Source organism: Lotus japonicus, chromosome 6 (genome assembly GCF_012489685.1).
Source record: "Lotus japonicus ecotype B-129 chromosome 6, LjGifu_v1.2".
NCBI lineage: Eukaryota > Viridiplantae > Streptophyta > Magnoliopsida > Fabales > Fabaceae > Lotus > Lotus japonicus.
The window spans coordinates 22,264,279-22,291,255 of record NC_080046.1 but is presented as its reverse complement, the minus strand read 5'-3'; the positions used below and the strand labels follow the sequence as shown (position 1 = coordinate 22,291,255).

The following is a 26,977-nucleotide window of genomic DNA, read 5'->3' as shown; positions in this document are numbered from 1 at the left end:
CTAAGGGTGTGCCAAATATACATGTGTATTTTCCAACCTAGATTATTAAATTGTTGGAAGGAAATTCAAATGATGCCAAGAGAAATTTTTGTGTGAAAATGACATGCATCTTACTTTTCACTGGAATAATCACTAGCATAATGACAAATTTGCTATCCTTAATGGGGGTGACATGCGACATCAGCATCCCCCTTTAGAGTTGGATTAACTCTTTTATTAGGGCTTAAGTGAGCTTAGACCATGCATCGTCTTTTCTTGTTGCTTAAGTTGTTGGGTCAACAAGTCTCCTAATGTGACAAGAGAACCTGTGTCATGATAAGGACCTTTAACCTGTCCCCCGAAGAATAGCTCAAGTGGTAAGAGCTAGAGACATAAGGGTTGGGTAGGATGAAGGGTGAGAGATCCAGGGTTCAAACCCTGAGGATGACTAATTTACTAACATTACTAACAACTAACATTTGCCTATATAAAAAAAGGACCTTTTACCTAAGGTGAGAAAAAATCACTCATTCCTATCCTCTCCTCACTCATCAGACTATCTTTAATGGTGTTGAAAGGGGGGTGTTTAGTGTTGAAAGGTGTAAATAATGGTGTTGAATTGAAGTGTTGAAAGTTGAAAGGGGGAGAGAAGAGTTGAAAAAATTCAACATAGTTGAAACCTGCTTGTGGGACCCAGTGGAGAGAGAGAGGGGCTGCAGATCAACACGTGGCTCTGTTTGATTGGTCCGGGCGATTTTCGTTTATCCTAATCTTTCCAACTCAATTATTTCATTCAAAAAAAAATTTTAAAAATATAATTTTTTTACCAAAATTCATGATTTTTTTTTCTCTATAAATAGCGACTTGGTACGTTTGATTTGGACACAGAAAAAAAAACAAGTTTTCCATCATCTTATTCATCTTATTATCTTTCTATTATCCCCTTTGCTTTGAAATAAAATATATTATTGTGTGCTTAGTTTCTTTTCTTCCATTTGAAGTTAATAAAATAAAATAAATTATTCTGTATATTTTTTTAAAAAAATATTAAATTGTTAAGTGTTTTAATTTAATTTACGTTAAAAAAATATTACGTTAATTTAATTTAATTTAAAAAAATAAAAAAAAATTAAATTAAATTAAATCGATAATAGTTTATTTAATTTAATTTTTATCGAAAATTTTAATTTTATGAAATCATAAAAAGAAAAATATAAAATTAAATCAAAATATAAAATAAAAAAAGTGGTGGGGTAGGGGGTAGGGTGTTGAATGAAAAACCATTGGAGTGGGTAAAAGTTGAATGAAGTGTTGAACTGGAGAGAGAAGGTGATGTGGAGTGTTGGGAAGAGAAAAAGTGGAGTGTTGAGGGTGTTGAATGTTGAAAGTTGAAACCATTGGAGATGGTCTCACTCATACACACACATAACCTACATATCCTCTTTATCTTTTTATTCATTTGAGAAGAAGAGAGAGAGTTGAGAAAGAAAGTGAGAATCTTTGAGCGAAAGGGAGAAAAACAACTCTATTTACTTCCTCTCCTCTTGCACCCTCGAGCTCAGGCCTTTTCCTCTAACATTCTTCACTAAAGAGGTAGCTCTTATCTCCTTCTTTCTATTGATGTCAATACTCATGCATAAAGTTCATGTGTTGAAAGTTTATTCTTTTTTATCAAAGCTTTTCATCTTTTTCTCTACTTTAAAGTTGTAAAGCTTCTCTTGGACGTCATAAAAATGTGAAAATGGTTTTGAAAAGATGATGATTTTATGTTAGAGATTTATGAAGTTAGGCTATTGAACTAAGTGCTTGTATAGAAGTTGTTTTCCATCACAGGATCTATGACTTGTGCTAATTTGTTCTCTTGAGGAAAAAGTGCTTTTGAACTTTAGCTTTTCGGGTGAGTTCTTCTATGAAAATTGTAGAGAATGAAAAGGGATTTCTTCTAGTATATGGTTTGTGTTGAGAAGTTGAGTTTGAGAAAAGTGTTTTTTGACTAAAAGTGATTTTGTGCTCTAAAACTAGTTTTCCAATATGTTCTAGATCAGCTGTTTCTTGTGTACTTGGTTTGAGAAGAAAGACTTGTCTTTCTATTTATGTGTGTGAGGCTACAAGCTATAAGTGGGTTTTGGGTTGAAAAGCTCTTATGAAAAGCTAGGTTGTATGTTTTATGTTAAAGGTTTGGTTTTTATAGCTTTTGACAAAGTATTGAGTGAAAAATATCTATCTCGGAGATTTGTTTTTTTTCGGCCATACTATGATTTTAGGGTTTGGACTTTGGAAACTTTGATTTTAAGTGTTGAGTAAGTGTTAAAAATAGCTTTGGAAGTGATTAGGAAAAAGGTAAAATTGGTTATCATTTGAGGAGTGTGGCCGAGACTATGCTTGGTGTTTTAGGCCAAGTTTTATGGTTTGGAACCTGCTAAATGTTGATGCATGAGGTAATTGAGTTATGTTGGTCATTTGATGCTTGAAAATTAATTTTAGGACTAAAACTATGTGTTATAGAAGTTTTGGGTTGAAAATGTAAACTTTGAAAAGTTTGGGAACCAATATTTAGTTTACAAAATTAAAGGGATTTATTTACAATTATTTATTTTAGAGAATTTGAATTTGGTTTCTTAAAATTTCAAGGACTTATTTGTAAAACTTGAAACTTCTTTTCAATTTATACTTTGGTCCTTTTTGAGTGATGCATGTGCATATATTCTAGTAAGCTAGAAGAACTACCTAAGATTGACTTAAATCTTAGATCATAGAGACTAAGTTTAGAATGTATGTATGTGCTTGTTAAAGTTCGGAGAACATCTTGGATTCGAGAAACGATGCTAGGAAAGAAAGCTCATGAGGTAAGGGCACTTCGAGAAAATGAACTTTAGCATGCAACTTGTGTGTTAGCTTGTATGAATCTTGAGTTAAATCGATAATGATGAGCATGAGACTAACATTTGAACTTGTGATTACAAGTGTGGGTTGATATATTAGAATGTGATATGCGATTACGCATGAGATATGCTTGAAAAATAATATGTTAAATTATGATATGATGTGAAGATTCGTGAAATGAATTGTTGAGACATGACTATATGAGATTATGAGATTGATGATGAATGCATGCTAATGATTGCTGAGGACAGCTACTGAGGTTGCTGCAGTATTCCTTCAAGAAATTGTCAGGCTCCATGGTTTTCCTTCCTCCATTGTATCTGATCGAGATCCCCTTTTCTTGAGCAATTTTTGGAAGGCACTTTTCCGAGCAGCAGGTACTCAATTGAAATTTAGTTATGCTTATCATCCCCAAACTGATGGCCAAACCGAAGTTGTCAACCGGTGCTTGGAGGTGTACTTGCGCTGTCTTACAGGTTCCAAACCCAAAAAATGGGTTTCTTGTCTTCCATGGGCTGAATTCTGGTTTAATACTAATTATAATGCTTCCAGCAAAATGTCACCTTTTCAAGCCTTGTATGGGCAGGATCCTCCTCTTCTTTTCAAAGGTTCGACCATTCCTTCCAAGTTAGATGAGGTTAATAAACTTTCTAAGGACCGGGACGAATTGTTGGCAGATTTGCGAGACAACTTGCTTAAGTCTCAGGATATCATGCGTACATATGCCAACAAACACAGAAGACAAGTGGAATTTGAAGCTGGCGATTGGGTCTTCTTGAAGTTGCAGCCTTATAGAAGGCGAACTTTGGCTCAACGAGTTAATCAGAAACTCAGTCCACGATTCTATGGGCCATTCCAAGTGCTAGCCAAAGTTGGAGCTGTAGCTTATAAATTGGACCTTCCTTCCCATAGCAGAATTCATCCGGTGTTCCATGTCTCTCTTCTTAAGAAAGCCATTGGCGATTCGTTTCAATCTCAGCCCTTGCCTCCCATGCTATCTGAAGATCACGAGTTGCAAGTTTATCCCGAATCGGTTCTCAATGTTCGTGAAGATTCTTCTGGTAATGTTGAGGTTCTGATTTCCTGGCAGAATCTTCCTTCTTGTGAGAATAGTTGGGAATCGGTGGCCCGCATTCATGAAGCCTTTCCAGACTTTCACCTTGAGGACAAGGTGAATCTTCAAGGGGGGGGGGTATTGATAAGATTAAACCTCCTTTGATCCAAGTTTATCGCCGGAAAAAGAAGAATTTCAGGTCTGGAACCACCATGGGGGGTGGCGCAGCCACTACTGTGGCCATGGAGACTGCTGAGCAGCCAAAACAGCAAGGAGAGAGGGGAAATACGAATTTGGCAGATGGATAGGGGCAGTTACCAGTCTGTAGTTATTAGGAGTTAGCAGTTATTATGTGTGTATGTCAGTTTGAATTCAAAATAGAAACTGCACTATGCAGTTGTATAAATAATAGATGTAGCCTATTAGATGATCATCCAGGAAATTATAAGTTTGGTAGTATGGAGAGAACAGGCTCTCGAACTCCTGCTGTATTGTACTATTCCCAGTAGAGATTCTTCATCTCTGCAGTATCAATAATAATTATCCATTATTCTATTCCCCTATCTTATCAGGATCACATGATGATTGATGACATGACTACATGCTCTGAGTTATATGAAAAACATGATGAAATTGTGATGATCACATGAGTTGTATATTGTGCTACCATGACTAAACTATATTATTGACTGTGTTCAAATGCAGAAGTTGTTTGAGAAAGTTGTCGTTGTGACGAGTATCTATGAGTACCAATAAGTTGGTGATATTGACCACTCAATTATAAGGGCACGTCTTATTTGAGAACCGAAATTTTACATTGTGAATGTCACTTCGTCTTTTTGACTAATCATGGAGCGTATCATTGCATTTGAGAAAACTCCTAAAGATGTTCGTGGAGGGAGAGTCCAGCTCCTGGTGGATTGAGGATTCTACGCGTTTCCATGTTAGGTTGCTAGCTATACGCTAACCGACTAGGAGTCTGTGTGTTTGTCCCGCCTTCCTCGTATGAATTTCGCGTATTTATCAAAATCATGATGAAAATGCATTGAGCATAAGAGATACGCTAGCACTAGAGACTACATAGGTCTTCTCCTGATACGTTTGACCTAACCTTTAGTTATGACTGAGTTATGTTGTTGTATATATATGCAAGTATGCGTTGTTTATGTTTCTGCACGTCCTTTAATAAAATCTGCGGTATGAAGTTTTGTTCTCTTCTTGGGAGTACTGCTGCCACTCCCAGCATTTCACTTATTTTAGGCGGATCGAGGAGACCTTCTACGATGACTATGGTGTTCGAACCCACTATCGGCATAGCTAGAGAGCCCTGCATTGGCCCATTCCCCCGTGGATGGCCTTGGTTGACATCGAGAGGACTCCAACTGCTTTGAATCCTGCTATGACTTATACCTATTCTCCCGTGTCGGAGGAGTGTGTCTCTTCCCCTTCTGAGGTGAAGGAGGTGCTTCCACATCCCTCACCTGTGTAGCACCGTGTTATTCACCCGACTAGTGTGGAGGAGGATGTAGTGCGACGAGTTCACGTTGAACTTATGGTCTCGAAGGTGGATCTTGCTACTGAGAGTCCCTTGAATAGCTACTTACCACCTTCGAAATGACAGAGCAGGTTCTTATCTCACTCCCTTGAATAGCTACTTACCACCTTCGAACTAATAGAACTTATTTCATTAATTTTCACTTTAGCAAATGTGTAACTTCCTGACTTGGCGACTGACCCCACTAAAACAACACGAGTCTTTTCAGCGCGCTTTGTCCTCACTTGCGCACTTCCCGAGAAAACTTCCCAGGAGGTCACCCATCCCAATATTACTCCAAGGCTAGCACACTTAACCATGGAGTTCTTATGAGTTGGGCTCCCGAAAAGAAGTTGCAACTTGTTGTCATGAGTAGTACCAATCAAATCTTTTATGCCCTCTTCAACTGTATAGTCCATCCCTATACAGTCTCGGAATACCTCTTGTTCAGGTGTGAGATCGGTTCTTTCATGTGCCCCTCCGCCTAGAAGCCTGCCAGGAGCCGCTCCTTGTCTGTGCCTCACTGCACCGGCGATCACTCCCCGCCCTCGTCAGCCCCGGGCGTCACAGGCCCACCAACTTCCGCTTGGTTCGTCCCCGAACCACACCGTACTGGGAGAGGTCGGCTCTGATACCATTTGTAACATCCTGACTAGGAGACTGACCCCACTATAACAACACGAGTCTTTTCAGCGCGCTTTGTCCTCACTTGCGCACTTCCCGAGAAAACTTCGCAGGAGGTCACCCATCCCAATATTACTCCAAGGCTAGCACACTTAACCATGAAGTTCTTATGAGTTGGGCTCCCGAAAAGAAGTTGCAACTTGTTGTCATGAGTAGTACAAATCAAATCTTTTATGCCCTCTTCAACTGTATAATCCATCCCTATACAGTCTCGGAATACCTCTTGTTCGGGTGTGAGATCGGTTCATTCATGTGCCCCTCCTCCTTGAAGCCTGCTAGGAGTCGCTCCTTGTTCGTGCCTCACTGCACCGGCGATCACTCCCCGCCCTCGTCAGCCCCGGGCGTCACAAAACGACAGAGCAGGTTCTTCTAGGGAGATGGAGGAGGATCCCAAGGAAGAGGTCTCACGCGTAGCAGTTTTCCTTGTCTTTTAGTATATACTTAGAGCAGAGTGCAATGTTGTACTTCGCTTTGAAATCTTCTATGTTGGATGACGAGAAGTGCTTTGAGTATGGAGTCTTTTCATGCGTGTTGTACTATCCTTTTTGTGTGGAGTAGACACCCGATCTTAGATTTGAGCCCGTGGGGCAACATGCCTTTTAACAATATGGTCCCATTTATTATATGTACTTATTGCAATTTGACTTATTTAAGTGTAACGCCCCGATTTTTCGAGGGTTAGAATTGTAATATTGAAATAAAATAAAGACAATAATAGAAGCGAAAATTTGAATCCATTGAAAATCTTCAATAAAATAGGTAAAAAAATTATTCCAAAATCTAAAGTGAAAATTAATGAAATTAAGAAATCCCTCCCGAGTCAACGCACAGGATGAAACTTCAAGGATGGTGATGACCATAATAACAAGAAGCAGTAAAAGTTAAGGTATGAGTACAAACTCGATCAACTGAAAACCCAAGACCCACTAAAAACGAGAACTCCTAGAGACTCTATGTCTAACCGCAACACTGTCCCTCTCGAGTTTCCGCTCCAAATGCATATTACACCTCTATACCCTCCATTGTCGTTCCTTGCGAGGCCTATCGTACAAGGTCTCTCCGTCGAGTATTTTTGGTCAAGTAGATGAATTTCATCGTACTTTGGGTATGGTACCCCCATCTAGTGACCAAACTCCATCTATGACGTTAAGCGCTCACATAACACACAACAAACAAGCAATGATCAACTCCAAAAATATGATGCCTCAAGGGAATTCAAATATAACAACATATTAAATATCATAATTCAAATATCAAGAGTACAAACATGATAATAACAATATCAATAAGTAAGTAATCAACCATAAAATTGAACCTAGGGTTAGTCTAGGATGATACTTAGTACGACCACGTCGCAAAAAAAATATGATCCGGATATCAACGCCAACTATAAAGGAGGGTAGGACAAACACGACTCCTTGAACGAAAACGAGGGTAACGCTTAATCACACACCATTGTCAATCTATTTTCCAATTCAACAGGAACAACCTTGAGTTGAACCAAAAACCACGGGTAACGACCCTTGGTCGAACAAAAAATGCATATGCAATGAGTTAGTTGAAACTTCCAAAATGAGCTGTTCTCCAACGTCCAAAACATCCAACGACAAGAATATAGGCCCAGTTTGGAAGAGCTTATTTGAGCTTATCTGACAGCATAAGCTCTTATGCTAGTGTTTGGGAGAGCTTATGCAAACAGCTTATGGCTTGCCATAAGCTATTTTCAGCTTATTTTCATAAGCTACTCAGGACAGCTTATGAAAAACAGCTTATGCTTATATACAACTTATTTTTAATTTATTTCAATAAATTTTTAAAAATAGCTTATGAATAAGCGCTTATGTCATAAGCGCTTATGGTCATAAGCGCTTAATTAAGCTGTTTTTCCAAACGGGGCCATAATCAACCACATAATTTGCATGACATAATTTTTTTACAACACAATAGCAAGTCTTCTCGAACTAAATATGCAATAGTGTTTATAAAAACATGGATTTTCTTTTTCTTTTTCAAATGAAAAGATTTTCTCCACATGCAATGCATAAGACTTTACATAAGTACTAATCCACCATCATAAACATAAGCCCGAAGGCAAGAGTAGTAAGGTCGTCAAAGACAAGCAAATACATATATTACAATGCTAAAAAAGGAATAGTCAGCCCAAAATGACATCCTCCAGACCCCTACGTCCGACTACTCCCTGTAATTCCCAGCAATGAGAACCACACAAAAAATAATGTGTTGGGGACCTACCCTGCCCAAAATGTACAAACACTAGCTAGTCAAACTATCGCCTTACAACCAGTAGGCATTACCCTCCAATATACGTCTACCACTGACTCTGCTACATTACCAGTCCAGTTCTCCCTAGTAGTCGGAGTCCTCAATCACGATCACCTCAGCTTCTACATCCACAATTTCCCGCTGGTCGATCTGCTCCTCACTCGAACGTCACCAGTGTCCACATCCACGACATTCACAACTACTACCTTCTCCTCTACACGTACCAAGTGGTCGACGTGTAGTAAGGTGAAGGGGGTGGCGACAAGGGCTCCATCTTAATCAAGAATCGTCTGGAGGTCGAAAAAAATTGAAGTAGGGTCGCATCTCGGTGCAACTACTGGCATCTGGGGTGCTATCAGAAAAGTTGAGGACTCCTCGGAAGGATCCTCCATAGAATTGGTAGTCGGTGCGGGTGGGGGTACTCCTTTCCCTGGACCTATCAAGAATGATGGAAGGTAGATGCTCACAGTCATAAGGTGAAGTCATCCCTATACTAAGTGTTCGTGCTCATCATGAATATCCTCGACCACTCTATAGGTGTAGTTCGCCCTCCTGGTGGCGTGGTCTACGACCCATGACTTGGGCTCGTCTCGATCAACGAACTCATAGCGAATTCACCCCGCATGACGAATCCCTGACCACCAATCCTCCATAGTCTGGCAGTTTAATTTATGGAACTTAAACTTGTAGCATACACTTCTTACAAACACCCTTTGCCACGAAATTAGAAGAGGTACAATTCAATTTGGGTGATTGTGGATCGCTTGACTAAATCTGCACATTTCCTGCCAGTGAGGACTACCTACAACGTAGAAAAGCTCGCAGAGATTTATGTGGCCGAGATTGTACGAGTGCATGGGGTATCAACAAGTATTGTTTCCGACAGAGTTCCGAAGTTTACTTCACACTTTTGGGGAGCTCCGTATAAGGCTTTGGGAACAAAACTAAGGTTGAGCTCTGCTTATCGTTCGTAAATCAATGGTCTGACGGAGAGAAACATTCAGTCTTTGGAAGATCTACTACAAGCTTGTGTGCTGGACAACAAAGGGAGTTGGGATGACCTACTACCGCTGATTGAATTTACTCACGCAAGTGTAGGGATGACACTCTATGAAGCTTTATATGGGGGGAAGTGTAGAACACCTTTGTACTAGTATCAAGATAAGGAGAATTTGTTGGTTGGACTTGAACTTCTGCAGGAGCCAATGAAGAAAGTTAAACAGATCAGAGACAAGATTAAGACTTCTCAGAGTAGGCAGAAAAGTTACACTGACCAACACCGTCGAACCCTTGAGTTTGAAGAGGGAGACCATGTGTTTATTTGAGTCACAACAGCCACGGGAGTCAGAAGAGCCATTAAGTCAAGCAAACTCACGCCGAAGTTTATTGGTCCATACCAGATTACTCGACGAGTAGGGCCGGTAGCCTATCAGATAACACTACCACCATTTCTTTCCAACATTCATGATGTGCCGCTAGTTAGAATAAAGTATAAAAGAGTGAAGAAACTGAGAGGAAAACAAATTATGATGGTGAAGGTCATCTAAAATAATGACACAGGCAATTCTACCTAGGAGAGAGAGGAGAAGATGAAAAAATAGTACCCAGAACTATTCGCTGAACCCTAAGTTTCGAGGACGACATTTCTTTTTAGGGGGTAGTATTGTAAGACCTAGATTTTTAGAAATAATATAATTAATTAATTTTTGATTTACGCCTAGGTTTCTATGCTGGCGTAAGGATGTTTGTAAAAAGTGTGTGCTATAACTTGCAAGTGAAGCGATGTAAAAGCTTTATACATCTATATTTAAAAAGTTGTAGTCACTTCGAATGCTAAATTTGAATCGTATTCATAACTTGATTATAATTCCGAATATTCAAAAGGTCGTAAAAATACTAATTAACCCACAACTCTTAATCGGAGCTAGAATAAGACTTGGGTGGTATTCTGATTGTGAATGTATGTTTAATTCCAGAACTATTTCAAAACTTTCGACTGTAATATTGATAGAGCTTAGCTTTAGAAACCCGATGAAAGTTTTTCTCGTCGACTGAATATGTTCAGTAGATGACCTAAGTTCGCGACCTCGATTTGAAAATCAAGGAATAACCAAACAATTCTGATTAAGAAAATTAACGCGGGAAATTTTTTGTGTCGAAAACGTATCGATCGGTCTTGAAGCAAGTTGTTCCAAGATATTTGTGGACCCCAAATATATTTTCTTTTAATTATGTTTTGTTAATTTATGAATCATTTTACTGTACACTAGTATTTTTTACCCGTGCGATGCACGGGGATATTCGTATTTTGTTTTTTGTGTAATTTTTTTAATTATGTGTTTATTTAAAATATTTTACGAAATAATAATATGTAATTCTATAAATCAAAAGTAATTAATTGTGTGCTACGAAATTTCCTAACTCATATAAAAGTAATAAAGAACTAATTACTTCTATTTTTTATACAATTAAAAGTCAGCTGAAAGGTTAAAACATATTTTATCTATCATTTCAGGGCAATTCATGTTGTGAATTCATAAGAGCAACAAATATATTTTTAGATTAACACTTTAAAGTGAAATAATAATGCATTTACTTAACGTGCCCATCATTATTGAGATAGTTCCTCCAAGTTCGATTTATTTATATAGCGGTCAAGTTAATTAAAATTTATTGTTTTGTGTGAGGTTTAAATTGTCTTAGAAATTTCAAGACATTGGTCTAGTAGAGCATGACAGAGTCCCATCTGTGACAAGTTGTAGGTTTGAACCTACCTAGTCTCCTTGGGGTGAGATAAATGCAAGTCTTTTGGAAGTGCTTTTTGAGCCAGATGGCTTTTCTAGCCTTGAACTGGGGCACCATCCCCTCACCGTAAGTTTTTGTAACAAAAAAAAGCCTTTGAAAGACATGTTCCAAATAAAACTTTCTGAATCTGTCACTGCATATTAGAGATGATAGGTTTGAGAGATGAAATGATGGAGAACAAAAATATCATATTAAATGGAGTTTCAACTTTAGCCGTTACACTTCAACGATGCAACTTTTTTTTTACCCTTTTTAATGTTATTATGATTTTATTTTAACAAATTGCGTGGCTGGGGGCATACATAAAGTAATGATGAATGACAATTTGACTATCTAGGGGAGTTCAATACGCCCATTATCTTTAAAAATGTTTTCTTTGTTTAGTTTGTTGGACCTTTTCCAATTGATAGAGAAAAGCCTAAAGCCTTGTAAGTTAATAGAAAGACTAATAAGGGTATCATGTAGACATCATAACTCATAAGTCATAATTATAAATATAAAGGTGATATGAGATCAAGTTCTTTTATCTATAAACTATTTTTATGTCTCCACCTCAAGTTCATCAATCAAGGGTTTGATACAAAGAGCACACCAATGAAATTATATCATGATTTAGCTAGCTTTCCTGTATTGTTCTACTGTGTCACACCCATAAAATCCAAATTTAAACACGAAGGAAAGAGAAAAAGGGGAAAAAATATCAAAGGAGTAACAACATCACAGTCCTATTTACTGTTCTCATTACTAATAAGCTCAAGCCATGTTGGGTTCTTCAAAGGAGTAACAACAGTCTTCCCTTGAAAACTTCTCTACTTTTTCTCTGCTGTGACCACTCATCTTTTGCCCACCAAAGGGAATTGCAGCATTTAAGAGTAAAGAACTTGAGCAGATAAAAGCAAGGATGAAACTTGTCTTCCCCATGGTATGAGGTGAATTTTAATTCAATATGCATTTTTTTCAAATCTAGGTTGTTGATAGAAGGCTCCATAAATCTCAAGTGCCCTAGTTAATGATATTCAAACTTCCATGTGCAAAGCTAGATAAAGCTACACTTATAAAATGAAAAGCCACAGAAATTATTTGCATAAATTAAGCGGTTTCCACCATAAAAAAAAGGATTCATTAGAAATAAAGCAGTTTACTTAGTCACATGGAGTAATAAAGTTTGACAATTCAATCGCTGACAACTTCTGCAACCACATTCCTTTCAACTCTAACATGCTCAACCCTCTGATGGAAATAAACTCAATGAACTAAAAATATTCAAATCAAAAAATGAAACTTAAAATACGATATAACAAATAACTTTCCATTTCTTCTAATATTAACTGAAGAATGGAAATAACAAAATTAAATGCTATTAAGGGAAACACGAAAACTCACATGTCTCCTACTAAGCATTTCAAACTTTTTCATCTTTTACATGGCATATATGTTAGATGATTTCTTCTCCCTATAGGATATTACCCGTGAAATAATACGGTATAAGATTTCACATAATTTCACAGTATAGAGGTATGTAAACAAAAGTAAAATGAGAGATGTTTCCAGGACATGCTCAATTTCCAGGGGAGAGATTCTTTCACAGCTGATATGGCTTAGAGATAGTCTCAAGAGGGGGATAAGATGAAACATTTTATCAAAACAGAAAGCAGTGAGCAAAGTAAAAGCATTCCCATTTGTCATTCTACTGCACGAAGACCTCATTTAAAAAGAAAATAACAGACCAAAAAACTCTTTCAAAAAAGAAAAATTGAAAGTAAGAAACAAATAAAACAGTTTTTAAAAAAATAAAAACTTGTTCAATTGAACAGATTCAGAACCAACAACTGAAGAAGAAAAAGAAGCATAGGATGCTAAATAGATTCAGACAGATTGAGAAAAGCTATGTAAATATGTCACAACTAACATAAGAGTTATATATGGAGCTGCATATGTGAGGAAAACACCCCTAAGCATATGAATGATATGATCCACCCAACAACTCTTCATCTATTACCATCATTCATATCTGCACCACAAAAATCAAATCAAAACAAAATAAGTAAGGAGAAGAGAGACAGTTGGAAACAAATGGAAACATGATCCTTAACAACTAAAGGTTTTGTGTCCTCAAAAGCATCAACGTTTACCTCAGAAAATTTTACATTGTTCTCTGCAGTTAGCACTGCTCAAACTATACCCCGCTGACACTGAAGAAATTGAATCCTGGATAGAAAGAGACACTGGAATTGCACGCAAAAGAAAATTACTGCACTACCCAAACTCTAAGAATAAGCTTAATCATTTTCTACACATTGTCATCCATGAATGAGAAAATGAAAAAAAAAAAAGAAGAATCATAAGTTAGTGATGCAATGAAAGAAGAATCTGAAAGCAAAGCATTGGCCAAAATCACATAACTGACATAAAACTCACCTAATTTAATGAGGAAAGCATTACAAAAATCTTATGGGAGATTATTGGTCAACATCACATAACTGAGATAAAACTCACCTAAAAAAACTGAAGGCAAAACAAACACACCAAAAAATGCGAAAAGTAACTCATGGAAACTCAAAAACTTACTCAATGACTCTTAATGAAGTGCAATACAATTAGACTTTGTAACTGACTCTTTAAGACACTTTACTTAGTAACTGACTCTTAAAGATACTTTAAGCACAATTAAAAGTAAGAAAGATAACGGACAATAAGCAATTATTTCTAATACTTATCAGCTAATGGAAAGAGGAAAGCATAACAAAAAAACTCAACCCACATATAAATCATATTAAACTGAGTTAATGTCATAAGGCCACAAAGTTACCCCAACAATAAAAGAACATGCTCTAATTGGAACTTATCAGTGAAAAGAACAAAAAGCCACAAAGGCACTCCAAGCACTAAAGATACACTGTTGTGGTCCCACTAACAATGTTGTTTTCTTCAATGAACATTCAATGATATGTATTAGAGTGATTGATAGAAGGCAACAAAGAAGGCAAGACCATTTTAAATAAAGACTCTCAGTGAGAGAATCTCACTCGCAAACCCCACCTAAAACCACTCTCCATGTAATTTTTTCCAACATTCCATTACTCTAACTCTGTATTTAATATTTTCGACTATAAAAATTCAGCCCTCAAACCTCCCTAAAGTCCACCTCAGTATCCACATAAGTGAGGCTAAACATAATATTTAGCAAATGAAATCCATATCTAAATCTGGTTATAGCTTCTTAAGTTTTCTAAATTAACGATTCCATTTCTTTTTGCTCTTCAAAGTAGTTATTAAAGTAATTGGTGGAAGGAAACAAAGAATATAAGGAGAAACATTGCAAATAGAGACTTTAAGTGAGAAAAGTATCTCATATTTGGGAATGGCTAACCCCACCTAACCAACTCTCCATGCCATTTTTTCCTACATTCAATTCTTCCCTCTCTGCTTAAATGCCCAGGAAGGAAGCATGCAACCAAGATCAACCGGACAATCTGATAACAAAATGACATAAAAATTGACCTCCTATTCCACAGCAAGACTGCAGCAAAGATCATCAAAATCCACTCAGTCAATCAGAAAATCAAAATCAAGCTTAAAAATCAAAATTATGAAAAAAACATTTACCTTTCCCTAAGTAATTCTGCAACAGTTTGAAAATAAAAACAGGATTATTTATCATTTCAAAGCCCAAAATTGGGGTTGATGATACAGTATCCACCCTGAAGCTTCTTGACCTTAAAGAAGAATGCACAGACCTGGAAACTTGCCCTGATTTTTCCAATTCCATTGCTCTTGAATTTCTTAATAGCCTCACATAAATGAAATTCAAACACTTGATGATGCTCTCAGATAACTTGTTGGGTTGCCACTTTAGGCCAGTTTCTTCTGACAGAAGTGGATCAAGTAGTGATCTAGTGGGGAGATCTATACATCTCTGGATTACGTTCCCTCAGCTGAAAATAGAAAAGGAATTGTAAATTAGCAAATTAAAACTGTTGACAACATTATATATTCCAAGTTATGGCATGTATAAGGTAAGGTATAGATCATTGTTGAAGTTTTGATATTACAGTATTATTTTCTACTTGATAAATATCATAAAGGCACCAAAAAAGCAAAAATATAAGGGTTCTTACCGGAGCAGAAGATAATGACTGATAAGAACTTAGCCTCACAGCAAAATCTAAAGATATAGGGTGACGACTCCATAACAGTAAAAAACACAAATGCATAAAACATCAATTCAATTCTAACCCCCCAAAACTGCGAGCATGGGCGTCAGTTCAGATGAATCAAAGTCAAATTCGGTCTCTCCAGAGCAGAACTGCAGGTAAATTAAAAATGGAAGAGAAGATGAGACTCTAAATCACATAATAAGGTCGATTGAGATGAACAAATGAAAGACAGAAAGAAGAACAATCAAAGAGTTGTAGAGAAAGAAACCTAACACGATGATGAACCCAAGGCGCACCGCAACGACGAAGATGAACCTAACACGTTTGAGAAGCCAAAAAGGCAGTAACATTGCAAAGGGAACCAACGGCTGTGATTGAATCAAGAAGAACTACTTATTATTTTTACCAAAATAACCATAGTTAAATTTCAAGTATAGTGCAATAAAATATTGAAGTACTAAATTGCCCTCTAGGCTGCACAAACTCTCTCTTTATATAGTTTATAGATAGATAGATAGATAGATAGATAATTACTTTGGGAAATAAGAGCCCTAAGTACAATATAGATAGATATATATTGATAGAAATTTTTTTATTTTAAAAGTATTTTATCTAAATTATTTATTAAGAAATATTATTTTGTTTTTTATTTTGATTTTTTAAATTTGTCAAATGCAAACCTCAAGTCAATTTTAAGTCTATGAATGTTGTTATTTAATATAAGTAGTTGAATATGTTTTTATAATACAATTTTTTTTCAGTTTTTAGTTTATTAAATTTTTTATTTTTTAATGTATTTAATATAAAGGTATGTGAGCTTTTATGGTTTAATACATTAATTGCATGCAAAACCACAAGTGTGCTTTACATATATATATAGATTTTATTTTTAATTTATTAAACTCTTATTTTTTATTTACATATGTGGAAATAAAATTTTAATTTAAAATTTCATGTCGGCCTCATTTAACACGTAAGCGCGCCATGTAGGACCGTTGAAGTCATGTGGCAAAGTCATCGGACCACCACCTTCAAAAGGAACTAAAACTGGGTAGTTTCCCTAAAATTAAGGACTGAATCCAAACTTTACTCCAGTAAAGAACTAATTTCAAACTTTGCCTATTACACAAGGACCAAAAACTTAATTAACCCTAAAATAATCAAATCCTTTTGTTTTCTAGTTCGATGTGATAAGTAACCTGAGTGCTGCTAATTGGGGACCAACAATCCTTGATCCTAAACCATGTGCAGAACAAGAACGTAAGAACTAGGATGTAATCATGGAATGCAATATGGGAGCAGAAAAGAAACAATTAATTAAATTTAGCTATCCATAAATATACGAAAATTTACATTCAGTTTCTTCCAAGAAAAAAGTGCATTCATGACAATGTTAATGGATATGCTAATGGGAATTCCACGATTGGCTACAAGTTTGTTGGATCTGGACTCATAATAAAATGAGAAGGTGAGAGAGTTATGTGCTTAAAAGAGGAAGTAATTCCGCGAAAGAGGAACAGAAGCAGCTGCGGTGCAGGTGAGAACCGCTCCATCTGCTGTGACCGTGTAGGTTTCTGGGTCCACAGTGATTTGTGGAAGGGCATCATTCAGTTTCATGTCTAGTTTGGTGAGCTTCCTCACATTGCTGTCCACGGCTTCCACCCTCTTGTTAAGTCCGTACGAAGTTTTTACCCCTTCGTCCAAAGCTGCCTGCTTTGTCACACAATCAACATATGATGTGAGTCTGTAATCTTCCAGAGAAACTAACAGTGTGTGTGATACGTGCAGATCAGAATCCACTCAATTGGAAATTCACATGTCACTGCCTTGTTAAAATTTCATGTCTATATCTCTCTTTATACTTATTAAAATTATGAAGAGAGACCTCGATAGACAGAAAATATCACAAGACACCATTACTTGACATGAGAGAATCCTTATTTCGTTATTTGTGTGCCTGCATGTGTGTGATTGTGTCTGTCAAAGAGGAGCAGAGAAGGATTCCATGCCTTGCTCACAAAAGTAATGGAGTGCGAACTCCCAGCCTTGCCAAATGCTCCGAACATTGGCCTCATAATCACCTGAAAAGTTATGTTTCCTAGTTTATTTAATGCACTTCCATCATAACGCCCTAAGGGTGTTGGAGGTTTTTTTTTTTCTGAATTAAAAGAGCTATATCATGTTTGTAAAAATGAATGAGATTAAGTGATAATCGATCACTTTAGTCCTTTCATTCTACAAAATGATTAAATTAGAAAGTATTTAATTGAAATAATTTTTTTTACTATGTCTTTCCTTTTCTTCAAACACCCCACTCCATCCACACTTGCATATAGCTTCCCATAATATATTAGAAGGCAAGCCAATACATATATGAAAACATTACCGGTTCAGGCGTTGGGATGCTTGCATTTGGGTCACCCATGTTAGCCCATGCAACCTGACCACCTTTGATCACCATTTCTGGTTTTGCTCCAAAAAATGATGGCTTCCATAATACGAGATCTGCTAACTTTCCCACCTGCAAGACTAGGTGTAAATGAAGGGGTCGAGATAATACTAAAATTAGAAGGATCGGCACCAGCTTTATAGCTGTGGTATGATACACAAATTGCAGTTGACGTATGAAAAAAGAAATAGTTTAGTACTTAAATGCATACCAATAAGCAATAATACAGGTACTCACTAATTCCAAGATAGCTAAAAGTTCAATAACTTTTTCTACAGGAATAGCTGACCAAAGACGTGGAACTAGCACTACTTATAAAGTATGCTTTATATAATTATGCACACAAGTACATATCAAAGTAAGAAAGTTTGATAAATCAATAAAAAAAATAAGAAAAAATGATTTCTGAAAATCGTGACGAACTTTTGCTTGGTCATTAACCCCTCTCACCAGGTGTGCGCTTCAGTTTTTTTTTCTGTCTTTTTTTTACGTGCAATCTTGTTAGAGCCGGGAACATCCACATACTGGTGAGACTAACTCCTGAGGTTTTAACAGATTATAATTATGTCTCTTATTGGAATTGAAGCCCAAAGAATTCAGCCACTGAGGCTGAAAACCTTGAGAGCTAGAAGTTAACTAAATCTATTATTCATTAATTATTGTGATAGTTTCAAGTACATACAGTGATAACTCAGGCTTAGCTAGCCTAACTAACTTTAATTAACTTCCTAACAGAATTAGTTGGAGCTAACTGACGCTAACAGCTCTATTATCTTTATTGGCAGTAGGTTCTGTACATTATGTGTGTATATAGCCTTATACTCTAATATCTGTGGACCAATGGACACTGGTTCACAGGGGAAGAAGTTTTGGGATTGCTGGAAATGTCTGGTTCCACAGCCACCCTTTTTTTCACTAATTCCTACAATAGCAGTCGCATCTCCTCCAAACCATCAACCTTCTTCTTCATCTTCGCAGAATCTATCTACTTCTTCCCTAGATTAGGTCATTGTTCTGAATTGGTCGTGACGTGACGCATTGAATTTTCTGCATCTCATTTGATTTAAAAATTGTCTCTATTTGCTTCTTCGGTCCTTCGACTCTTGAGTCCATACTTGTTGAGAGTACCCGACAAGTCAAACCAAATTATTTGGTTCAAGAGATTGCACAAACAAACATGAAAATTTTGTTGATAACAATTCTGGATTTCAACCAGAATTGGAATAAAAGAACGGATTCACGGGCCTAAGACCTAACAGAGATCAAGAATACTTTTTTTTTTCTAAATTGGTAACTAGCCCCCATGCATTTAGAATTAAAAACACACATAATTATCAAAAACTCGTAATAACTACCCCAAAGATAGATATAAACACACATAACTATCATGACCTAAATATAACTGTCTCCTTATCGTAACTTCCACTAGAAACCCTATTTTTCTTTCTAACATAGACTTTCAAGGCCTTGGGCATTTGACCTCCTTTGGCCAATCGAAATTTTCAAAGAACTATCTGTTTTTTCCCAGGAAAATGCATGCCTAACTTGACATAGGACTCAACATTCAAACACCATACCTCAACTGAACCAACATATCGTGACAAACCATTTGCTATAGCTGGATTTATAGTGTACTTTGCGACATAACGTTTGATCCGAAAATTGTCATTGACTGATTCATCGGGCAGCAGTGGTCCTCTTTGTGACTTCATCTTGTTGGCAGTTTGCCATGTTCTGCTTATCACCTAAAGAAGAAATTATTCAACAATATAATCCTGAGGATAAAAAACTTGATAAAAAATTTCATGGATATACAATAAATATAAATAAATAAAAGTGAAAGTTAAGAGACAAATATGGGAATATGGTACGGTGATAGTCAAATTAACAACAGTAAGACATAAATTCCAGACATAGATAGAACAGAAGTAGAAGAGAGTAGAGAGAGAGAACAGAGAGAAACAGATAGATTCAAGAAAGAAGAGTTCAATACAATCAATCACAACAACCATAACTGACTCTAGATATTATATGCTACTACTAACTAACTCTCTTGCTAGCTGTACACCCTAAAACAGCTGTAATTACCCAAGCTACCAGCACATGCACACCATTGTGCATCAGACATTTTCTGCATGAGACAATAACAGAGATCTTCAAACAAATTGAAAGAAATACCACAGGCACACACCATTTGATTTTTGAGAATAAATTTGGCCCTACCAAGCTCTCAATTCCATTGTTCTTTTCAAAATAAATATGAGAGTAATTAAGTCTTATCCATATGTGATAACTTGATCAAAGGAAAGACCTCTCCAATTCGCCCCATAGCCTGTGAATCAGAAGATATAATACTAATTGCCCCCATATCATGCAAAATATCTTCAGCAGCTATTGTTTCAGCTCTTATCCTTGATTCTGCAAAAGCTATATCTTCTGGAATATCCTTATCAAGATGATGGCAGACCATCTGTACATCATCAAGTCTGAGTTAAGAACCAAATAGCTTAAGCTAAATATTAATATTATTACTGTATTTTCTTCCATACCAACATATCAAGATGCTCATCTATGGTATTAGACGTATAAGGGCGTGTAGGATTTGTTGATGAGGGTAGGACATTCTTCACACCACATACTTTGATGATATCTGGAGCATGGCCGCCACCTGCACCTTCACTGCCCAAATCAGTTAACTTAGATCAGAAAACAGAACCAAAAAGTCATCATGTTCTCCTTATTGGAGCATATAATATAATAAACCATGCCTACCTCGAACCCCCACACGGCCAGAGAGAAGAGTTGAGGGTTACAAAAAGAGTCATATGTATACAAGTAAATGTCCTATTATGGGAAAAACAAAGCTCTAAGTTTAACCTATCACCTATTTCACATTACAGATAAGATCTGATTCAGTAAACGATGGAAATTAAAGTTCCACCAAGAAATTACATATAAACTTTTTTCTTCAAGGTAATACTTCTATACAGTGAATTTTTCACATAAAAATAAAATGGGCATTTTCCCTCAGCAACAGTTAGGACAGTAATTAACAAATAGCAATGGACCTGTGCCTGTTATAAGAACTCTCAGAGTTAACATATACCTGTGGTAAGTATGAATAGTTCTTCCTTTGAATGCAGCAATTGTATCTTCCACAAATCCAGATTCATTTAAGGTGTCAGTGTGTATATTAACCTGTTATACTAAAAGTTAGCAACAAGGAAATAAGCTCCAATTTTACAAAGACAAGGATATTATAATGGGCAAGTGACACACAAGACAAAATAGGATTAGGCATGAATGCATTAGGGAGAAAATTCAAGTAGCACCTATTAAGGAAAATATAGTACTATCCAACTTAAGATGGAATGGACAAGTGTGGAGAAGACAGTAGTCCCACTAAGGAGAGTATATTAGATGGAAGATAATCAAATAGTTAAATGTAGAACAAGACAAGACCAAGAAAAACTACTGGCCACACCAATAAGAATGATTTAGATTTAAATAGTTTGTCTTTAAACATGATTTACAACAAATTATTATGGCATCACTTGATCCATGTAATTGACTCTGTTTACTGGTAAAAGACTTGTTGTAAAGTAAAAATTGGCAATAGAGATAAACCAAGATTAGAAAAACAAAAAAGTGAATATGTGGAAGAAAGTTGTGCCTGAATGCCATATTGTTCCGCAACAGTTAAGCAACAGTCTATAGCTGCTGGTGTAGATCCCCAGTCCTCATGCAGCTTCAGTCCCATAGCTCCAGCCCTGATTATTTCATGAAGTTCATCAGGCTTGGCACTATTCCCCTGAAGAACGAAATGAAGCTTTATTCACTTTAAACATATAACATTGAGCAGAAAAACAGGAAACATAACTAAACAAAAAACCCAGTAAAAGATTAAATAAACAAAGAGACTTTTCCAGTAAAACCAAAGTTCAGAGGCAGGTCATCTGTTGATTGCAACATTAGTTTCATCTGACTTGGAGCTGGTGTACAAGTTGTAGCACGTGTTCCATCAGCTGGTCCTGTTCCTCCTCCCACTAATGTTGTGATACCTATGTACAAAGCAGAAAAGGACTAATAAAATCATACAAGTAGTTTGGATGATGGATATTTCTTGAGAAAATGAGTAAATTGGTAAAGATGGGAGTCTTCAATACAAAAACAATTCGCAGATGATCTCAAATAACTCCCAAACTTTTTCATCTACATATCAGTCATGAGTCTGGTACCGCACACTGAAGCGTGCTTTAAATATTTGAAAGATACATGAAATGTGAAATTTCAGCAGAACTTGGTTATAGACTTACCACTTGATATGGCTTCGTATACTAATTGAGGGCATATAAAATGCACATGACAATCTATAGCCCCGGTTGTTACAATCAAGCCCTCTCCAGCAATAACTTCAGTATTGGCCTAGATATGGATGATGTGTGTAAGCTGTATCAGGACAATGATGAATGAATTCAACCCATTACCCATGATGTCTGGAAGAGAACTTACCCCAATGATCATATTAAGGAATACACCATTCATCACATCTGGATTTCCTGCTTTTCCAATTGAGACAATAAGGCCATCTTTAACACCGATATCTGCTTTGATAATTCCAGTATAATCAATGATCACGGCATTTGTTATAACAGTATCCAAGGATCCATCAGGTGAATGGCCGCATGACTGACCCATTCCATCTCTTATGACTTTCCCACCTCCAAAAATACATTCATCACCATAGACAGCAAAATCCTTTTCAATTTCGGCAAACAAGTTAGTGTCACCAAGACGGATTTTATCACCAGTAGTGGGGCCATATTTGTTAGCATACTCTTCTCGAGAAATTAGTGTAGTAAGTGAATAGTCTTCCCCAGTAATACCTTCCCTGCCAAATTGATATTTGAAATGAGAAGTCTTTGCAAACATGGAATTGGCAAAGATGTAAGAAAATGTATACGACAATCACTTCAATAACAAATCATAAACCTTGCATTTGCCTCTTCCATATGCCCAAATCCCCTTTTGGTCACAGCCTCCATGGCTTCTATGCAATTAGAATTATTTACTGGACCATCAACAATGTTGTTACCTCCTCTAATGACTTTGTTACCTCCAATACTTACGAGTACAACACTTTTACTTTCCCCTGGCTATCAAAAGTAGATATTTTTAGATTAATATCAGTGATCTAAATCTAATAAATGAATTAGTTCACTATATGAACAAGTCTAGTCTGCTTATATGAGATCAGTTCGGCACTGAATAAAAAATTAAAATGCAAAAAATTCAATGAACTATATTTTACAATTATTACTATGGTAAATAGGAAAACAAACAACAATGTAGAATATTACCTCAAAGCGCGTGGTAGTTCCAGAAGCTATATTGAGGCGCTTGCCAAATGCTTTCCTTCGATCAAAGGTTAAGTAGGGATTTACTTCAATAAAATGGTAGTGGCTTCCAACCTGAAAATTTTCAAAAGTATTACAAAATGTAGCTTCAGTTATTTTCTATGGATAATAGAAGGAAGATGAGTGCTCGAAACACACTATTTAACTCATTGTTTTTAACACACTCTCTTATTGATTGAGATTCATGGTTCCCGCATGAATTTCAACCAGTAAGAGAAATTGTGTTGGAAAGAGTCTGTAACATTTCTCGATAAGTAAACAAGTAATCAATTAGCTGGAATAAATGAAACAGAAAAGCTGTAATATTTCAATATTTGACAAGGATCCATATATATAATATAAATTCATTCAATTTGACAAGAAAAGCTCAAGAGGTTCGTTTTCCTGACATAACTATGATCCAAACATGCTCAAATCCTAGTACAGAGTGGTCAACAAGATTCATGTACTTAGATGCGAATCTTCAGACAACTTTGAAAACCATTTAAATCCTCCTTATTTGATCAGAAAATAAATTCAAGAGGTAAGTGCCAATATTGTCTCATTCATTGACTTCACTTTGTTATTTCATGAAACTGCATTTAGAAACTCTATCACTATGTGTAACTGGAGCATCTTTCGATCATTTTGAATATGGAATATATTAAAATTTTCATTTTAATGCCAGCCAAAGTAAAAGATGCATAAATGCTAAGGAACTAGGTCCAACAAACAGGCAAACACCTGAATTGGCCGGTCTCCTTTGTTGACAACTTTGAGAATTGCTGCATCCCTTCCAGAGTTAAGAATCAGGCTTCCATCTCTAGATATTACAGTACCAGGAATTATATCATCTTCTTTGCTCTCGGTAAACCTGCCAAGTGAAGGTACTGCAATCATAGAGTCCATTATCAAGAGAAATGCTAATGTAACTACAGGTTTCAGTTTGTAGTTTCTGTTTCTATAAATCAACAACACCATAGATTTTCAAAAATAATTATGAATACTAAATTAATATACATATATCATCATTAAACTGAAAATATATACTATGACTTATCATGTCTCTAGGCTCCCATTACCCCTCGATAGTCAATGTGACAGTCATGTGATTCGAGTAATCAAAGTCAAATAAGCTAATTTAGTAAAAATGTAAAATATATACATAAACACATATATACATTCATACATATAGATATAGATAGCAGATCATCATTGAAAGGTCACTGATCATTTCTGAGAAAAAAGCAGCTTCAAGTTAGCTTGTAGAATTTTAAAATATCCCTAACTTCTATATAGACATTAGAAGACAAGAGATTTTTCCTTTTCATGTAAACAAAAGAAATGCTGATCATGAACAAAAACTAAAATTACACAAGAATTTTATTTAAAAGATATAGTTTGCAAGTCATGTTTTAATTCAAACTAGGCAAAGAAACAATAAAAAGAATTTAAGATACCTGTATAGCATGCACAGAGACGAAGCACTCAGCAGAGAGATATAATAAAGCATCTAATTTTAAGATCAAAATAGAGGCACACCTGGGAGAAAAGAACCAAATAATGCTAGTTCCATGTTTCCATTCTCATTAGCAATGGGGTCATGAATAGTGACTAGCTTAGTCCCATCATGAAAGGTACCTTCAACCTGCATTCAATTTTATTTATTCAATTATGACAATAATTTCTTTCTATCAATGAGCTTGGGGGATGGGGGAGACCGGTCGTTTTGACATTTTAAGAGCCATGACAAAGAGATTAAAAGAGCGAAAAATATACTAATTTAAAAAAAAAATATTTTGAATCATAAACACAAAATAAAAATAATATAACTATCTATCTTGGCACAAAAGATGGAAAGATCTCCCAGTAGGACCCATAACAACAATTTGGCTGAGTTAATTTCATGCAATATACATAAAGCCATTTGGGAGAGTTATTTTCTAACAATCAAGAAAAGTATCACATAATCGCGCGAGATTACCTGAACAGTATCCAAGAGATGGGGGACAGCTGGAAGAACTTGTCTCCTGTTAAAACAGAGAAACAAATTTAGATTCTCTGAAATCAAGTTTTAACGTTATCCTCTCAACCATTACTTAGTAAATTAGTCATAATCAGGGTTCGAACCCTGGACCCTTCACCCTTCATCCCACCCAACCCTTATTACTAATTCTGCATGTTTTGGAAATCATTTTACAATCGATTCTAAAGCCAGAATGAAATCTGGGAAAAGCTTTTGTTAGTAGCTTCTGAATATCAGAATTGATTCTGAAAAAAAGAAAAGCTGATCCAATAATACCTTCCTAAGAGTTCTCTCCCAATAGACATAAGCTCTGCAACAGTCTTATCACCATCCCGAATAAATTCCAAAGTCTATGAAAAAATTAAATTAAATTAAATAGTATGAAATATTATTGAGGAATTAATTTTATTTAATCCAACAGAAGAGAAGCAAACCTGTGCTGCTATGAGAGCAACAGCTTCAGTGTAATTGAGTCTTAAACCACGAGCAAGGCGTTTCTGGGCCAGGAATCCAGCATTGTGTAGCTCTATTTTCGCGATCTCTCTTGGGCTCAGTTTCATTTCTCAGTGCTGATCGATGAACTGAAAAGGGGGAAATCAGTGAAAACTATGAAATATGAAAATCCAAAATAACCAGTTTGAAGAATGGATGGAGAATCAAAGTCTAAGCTTAGGAGTGAGCCTCAGTCCGCACTCTTATGTCTGAATTTCGATCAATGGGTTACTATAATCTGCAAGAATGACGTGTAATTTAGAAAAACTAGGTGTTGACTAGCGGGAGGATATTATAGCTTATGAGGGTTAAATATGTTTTTTACCCCAACTTATCCACCCGAAGTAAGAGAATTTTTTTTTTTCATCTGAAAGATAGAAGAGATTAATTATTCATTCATATTTGTTCCCGTACGATAGCTCAAGTGGTAGGTCAAAGAAAAGAGAGAACAAGCTTGTAGAAGAAGCTTGAAGAACAAGTTGAAATCTGAGTTTAATTGATTGAATGTGATTTTCGTTACAATGTAGAAGAAAGACAAAAGCTTATTTATACTAAAACAGAATAACAAACTTGTAACTAACTGCTAATCAGTTTTAACTAACACTAATTACTTGCCAGCTACTTGCCAGCTCAGCTATGAGCACTAACTATCAGTGTTTACAACTAAGTCCCTATACTTCACTTCTGTCCACTTATGTTCAGTAAATGGTCCTCAGAGATTCTGTATTTTCACAGTAGGAGCTGGGGGGACATATGAGTTGGGTAGGATCGATTCCTGACGGGTAAAATTTATCTTTCCGATATACAAAAAAAAAACCTCCCCAAAGAAACACGCATGACTTAATTAAAAAAATACAAAAATCAAAATAAAAACTAAACACGATCGGCTTCCATCTCTATTTCACACAGTTTAATATTTGAATTTATTTATTTGTGTGAATTCATATTTCGGTTTATTATTTATGTGATTTGATGCTCATATGTACAGAAAGTGAAATGCGATATATACAATAAATGCTATATTCGAAATTTTTTAAAAAAACCTTTTGAATTGACCTAGATAATGATTATTCAATACATTAATTTTGACTCAATTAAAAAATACTATAAATAGTATATTCCTTTCCTTAAAAAAATGTTTTAAACAAACCGATAAAATTATTATTTCTAAAATTAATATTAGTAAAATATTAATATCATTAACTGCTATGCTCACGTATTTAACCGTTTTTAAA

General features: G+C 36.0%; 1 protein-coding gene across 1 annotated transcript; it reads right to left on the bottom strand.

Annotated features, from left to right (window-relative positions):
* Positions 1-16,692: 16,692 nt before the first annotated feature.
* Positions 16,693-25,983, bottom strand: LOC130722495 (urease). The gene is made up of 18 exons (XM_057573240.1): positions 25,685-25,983; positions 25,527-25,600; positions 25,209-25,254; positions 24,767-24,872; positions 23,969-24,114; positions 23,189-23,299; positions 22,821-22,984; positions 22,341-22,719; positions 22,145-22,253; positions 21,750-21,889; positions 21,502-21,639; positions 20,935-21,026; positions 20,378-20,507; positions 20,140-20,298; positions 19,406-19,573; positions 17,766-17,900; positions 17,389-17,460; positions 16,693-17,089 (listed from the first exon to the last, which is right to left on the bottom strand). Exons 1-18 carry the CDS (start codon positions 25,808-25,810, stop codon positions 16,865-16,867), a joined length of 2,520 nt encoding a protein of 839 aa, XP_057429223.1. The 5' UTR covers positions 25,811-25,983; the 3' UTR covers positions 16,693-16,864.
* Between the last annotated feature and the right edge of the window lie 994 nt (positions 25,984-26,977).

Bases quoted from the DNA above. Each gene is read 5' to 3' on its own strand.
- LOC130722495 (XM_057573240.1), bottom strand. From the start codon at position 25,810: ATGAAACTGAGCCCAAGAGAGATCGCGAAAATAGAGCTACACAATGCT. The intron at 22,254-22,340 runs GTAAGTTCTCTT...ATCCATATCTAG, and splicing joins TCCTTAATATGATCATTGGG to GCCAATACTGAAGTTATTGC. The intron at 17,901-19,405 runs GTATGGTGTTTG...CTAGTCTTGCAG, and splicing joins GATATGTTGGTTCAGTTGAG to GTGGGAAAGTTAGCAGATCT.